Raw genomic sequence first — 4,336 nt, 5'->3', positions numbered from 1 at the left:
TCCACATTAGCTCTAATTATATTCAGAAGTACTGTTTTATCAAAGAATATACTCACTTTAAGATTACTAATTAATTAGGCTTGCTCAGTATGTTTTAACTTGGAAATTAACATTGCTAGAAATATTTGAATTTTTAACGCCGTCCAACTTATTTTTTCGTGTTTTAGAATGGTTATCAAGGAGGTTCTTCAGTTACCTATGCGTTTCTCCTGGTGTGCCGTTGAGTTAGTTGAGGAACCGTTAGGATGGCGGTCTGGCCTGCAATTGAAATCATAGATTTCAAACGTGATAAAAGCAAAATCGTGATTTGCGTGTAGAGATAAAATTACTTTAGAGTTTGAGCAGAGGTATATTCAGAGTCCTTTTGCTCCCTTCACCAGTCCTCAGGACATCCTCTTTTCATGTTGAAGACCGCGTTTGGTTCTTGTATGAAATAGTTGCTTTGTTATGCATATGAGTTAGTTTCTAAGAAGAATCTTTAACACCAAATAGTACACAGATTTCAGTATATTTGATGCTTGAAGACTTTTTCAGGGAAATTAAAGTTAGATAGATGCTTTAAAAAATAAACAGGCATTATTCACTCATCGAACCTTTATGGATTGTAAACCAGTTTTGAAATCTCAAATCTGTACTAGCATACTCCATCTTTTGTTGATTATAAGATATAAAATTCAATAATTTACATAAAGCTTTAGTAAATACCCAAAAGTAGATAGTTTCTACAATTTATTTCCCCATAGGATTTGCATCATCTGCAACGCCGATACCATTTTGGTAATAAATCCCCCGAAGTCGGAGGTCCTTTATGCTCATGGTTGATTTTATAGGACCAGCCAGACCTTTCAAGCGTGGGGATTTTTGTGAGGAATTAATATGATTCCCAACCCAACTGCTGCTTGTAAGCTCACTATTAATAGATGATATAGGAGAGAGCTTATGCTTATAAGGAGAGGTAATCTCAGAACAGACATCAAAACTAAGTGGCCTTAGTCTTGGTGAGCTCAGTGATCTAGCTTTTGCTTTGGCGGACTCAGTGGAGGCCATGTATGCAGGAATTGAAGGGGAACCTGCAAATGAACTATCATCTCCTATTGACCGCTGCTTCCTATGATGATATGATCTTCTTGGGATATATGTAGGAGAGTCTGAGATTTCTGCTTGATATTGCTTTTGCAAATATCTTAAATTAGGTAGGCCGCCACCAACTTCATCTCTATTTCTTGCATTTGCTGATGAAGTTCTATTCAAATTCCCTGGATTATCGCTTTTGGCCAGCTGCGCATCTACCCATTGTTCTAACCAATACCTTCGTCTCCCGTATACCTTCTCGCGTTCTGTTTCTGCTGATCTCTGGAAATATATCTCGTTTGTTGACAATTCATTTGTTACTTATATTCTATAATGATCTTCAAAAGTGAAACAGAAGAAACTCACCCGGTGGCTCAAGTAGTATTCTTTGACCCTTTCTCTCTTGATCGAAGCCTCTCTCTTATTCAGAAAGAGTGTTTTTACTTCTTCCTTGGTCAATGTACTGTCATCCCATCTCTTTTGGCTGTTCAGATCAACCTGCAGATTTGCAGAATATTGCTGATAATCAGATCTTGATGCCAATGGACAATGGAATAACAGGATGTCCAATACTTATATAACTGATAAGTACAATGCAGCAAAGAGAAACTGAAATCTATATCTCGTTATGGTGAAATTGTCTGTGTGGTGATTTTTCTGTTGGCGGTGGCCCCATGCTTATGAAATTCAGCATGTGTGATGAATAATGTGATCTCTACCAAACTTTTCTTGCACTTTACGAGTGATCCTCATTGACCTGGTAATATATTACCAGGTATATATTCCGAACAACTTACCTAGTAACTTTTACCTAGTTAGCATCAGGCTAAAGGGCATTGAAGGCAAAGAAACAGGTGATATTTACCCTTTTCTTTCATTGGTAAGGCTAGACTAATATAAAGAGAAAAGCTGATACATATATCTCATCGATCTACTTATGTAAATATATGAATACTCGGGAGAGCACAGTTAACGACTTACTTTAATGTCCTTTTCCCTAAAATCCTGTGACTTGTATTCTTGACAATGCGAATTGTCCTTAATTCTTTCACATCTCTTCGAGCAAACTTCTGACTGGATGTTTACTATGGACTGCAGACACTTGAGGGTGTTGATAGCTTGCTGCCGAACAGCCCAACCACGAATAAGAGCTTGAAGCTTGACGACTCCTTTCAGTGCTCGTAGCGCTTTCCTAGCCTGGAACCCCAAAATAGATAGTAGAACAATATATCATCTGTGTATATTATGTTGTGCATGAAAATGTCATAATTGAGTTATTATGTCAAAATAAACGCCTTGGATCAAGTTTGTGGTGGATTTAATTGACATAGTACATTCTGAAGACACTGTTGAGCGTTCATCTCACAACAATATTCCTCAGTGTGACTTGTCTAATTTTCAACAATGCTGCAACTGAATTGTAGCTTAAGCACCTGACCAGGAAGATACCCATCCAAAAATGAGGAACCTTTTAGAAAAAAACTCACTAGATAACCGCGGAAAGCAGCTTGAATTTTGGTGGCAGCCAATTCTTGAGATGCCCCCTCGTCTTGGTGAGAGGGCTGCGGGATATCAGCATGGTCATGGCTTTCAGCAGATTTTTGACACTCCTCGTGTTGATGAGCATATTCACCATTCACTGGTACCTGTCCCACATCAGTAGCATCCGTTGCAACAATCCCACAATTATTCTGTTCTGCTGCTTCCCATGACAGTCTTTCTCTTGCAGGTGTCGATGCAGAAAATGGAGCTAGCTGTTTCACCTTAAGCAATCGGAAGATCCATCTCTTTTGCTTATCCTTCTTGCAGCATTTCAAGAAATTGAACAACATTTCAGGTACATGTCTTACAATTAGTAATTGAAAAAGATCATCATTCATATTTACCTTCTCCAACCTTTCATTCGGTTCTGAAACGAAGAAACTCTTCAACATACTGAACCATGTCTTCTTCTTTGCCATGAGCGCCTACTGCTCAAAAGTAGATTTTCAAGACTAACAAAACCTACGTCACAAACATTGGATCTGTATGCATAGTGTGTGCTTCCTTAATATGAACCAGAAAATAGTACCAATAAATGCATGTACTACTGAAAGCTTTTCTTAGTGAACCATCATCTTTAATTGCTATCTTTTATCTACTCCTCAATAATTTCATTTACCCCATCTTTTTCTATGATGAGTTTCATGTGTTTGGCACGTGGGCCTTGCATCATAAAGTGAGTGGAACAAGTGAGGGTCTGTCTAGTTTGTGGAGGGAAACTATGAATTATATATACCATAAGAATCTTTCTGCTATCATGGGGCCTATTAATCTTCTTTCCTGCAAACTATCTTTTATTTATCAACTTTGGTTTTCTGTGTTCAAATTTGTGTTGAAAATGCTTTGAGCATACATGATCATTTTGCCATCAACCATACAGTCCCCTATCATGAAAAGTTGCTACGGCACAAATCCATCAATTATAATTCTCCTACTATAGACTCTAGATATGATTAGTTCATCGAAAAGTTCCTTATAGCATTTATACAGGATCCCATATATTTGAAGCTTGGTTTTAAGATTAATTTAATGTTCATTCAGACTTTGCAGCTCCAGATAATCAGTCAAGATTGAATATGCTATGGGTTACTTGATATGCGGTTTGACTTAAAACTATTGAATTTTATTTCACCAATTTTCACTATTGTCACTGCATTGAGTAAATGTAGTTTATGATTTTTCTATAAACCCAAATTATGGGTTAATTACATTTTATCCCTTTTTAAAATACTAATAGACAAAAAATCCCGTAAACACAAAAGAAAAGACAGTGCGACCCACTGGGCATTCCTCCCCCCCCCCCCCCCCCCCCTAAAATAAAGAAGCCCATCCAGGGGTTTTTGGCTTATTAGCGTTTTCACATAGAAGCCTGTGGCAATTAACTCATGAAAATTATAACGGAAAGATTGATTATGCTGGTTTCGACTGATTTATTGACATCCCTTTTTCAAATGCTAATTGAGAGAAGGTCCATAAACTGAGAATGCAAACCATAAAAGGAGTTGATCTAATAGGATGGGGTTGGTGTTTTAATGTAGTGAAGAAGATAGATGGATATAGGTTTCTATTAAAACACACATGACATATGCCCCTTTTGCCCCAACAACAGTGGAGATATAGCATAAATTCAAGAACTGGTGGTCTTTCCTTATTTACTCAGTCAAGAAGAGATGGGGATATGTTAGTGGTACAGTTAAGTGGAGGGAAAAGAATCCATCCTCAG

The 4,336-nt window shown here is 37.5% G+C and overlaps 1 protein-coding gene across 2 annotated transcripts; it reads right to left on the bottom strand.

The window, feature by feature from the left end:
• Window positions 1–613: 613 nt before the first annotated feature.
• IQD11 (IQ-domain 11) lies at window positions 614–3,251 on the bottom strand. Of its 2 annotated transcripts, none has more exons than XM_011089861.3 (5): window positions 2,958–3,251; window positions 2,559–2,873; window positions 2,053–2,268; window positions 1,438–1,569; window positions 614–1,353 (listed from the first exon to the last, which is right to left on the bottom strand). In XM_011089861.3, the coding sequence occupies exons 1-5, from the start codon at window positions 3,030–3,032 to the stop codon at window positions 730–732; spliced, it is 1,362 nt and encodes a 453-aa protein (XP_011088163.1). In that variant the 5' UTR covers window positions 3,033–3,251; the 3' UTR covers window positions 614–729. The 2 variants fall into 2 exon arrangements, with proteins under 2 accessions (XP_011088163.1, XP_011088170.1); XM_011089868.3 differs by having other exon boundaries at window positions 2,559–2,870.
• Between the last annotated feature and the right edge of the window lie 1,085 nt (window positions 3,252–4,336).

Source organism: Sesamum indicum, linkage group LG1 (genome assembly GCF_026168435.1).
Source record: "Sesamum indicum cultivar Baizhima isolate 11 linkage group LG1, ASM2616843v1, whole genome shotgun sequence".
Classification (NCBI taxonomy): domain Eukaryota; kingdom Viridiplantae; phylum Streptophyta; class Magnoliopsida; order Lamiales; family Pedaliaceae; genus Sesamum; species Sesamum indicum.
Note: the sequence above shows the minus strand (reverse complement) of the source record. Positions and strands in the feature narration are given on the sequence as shown.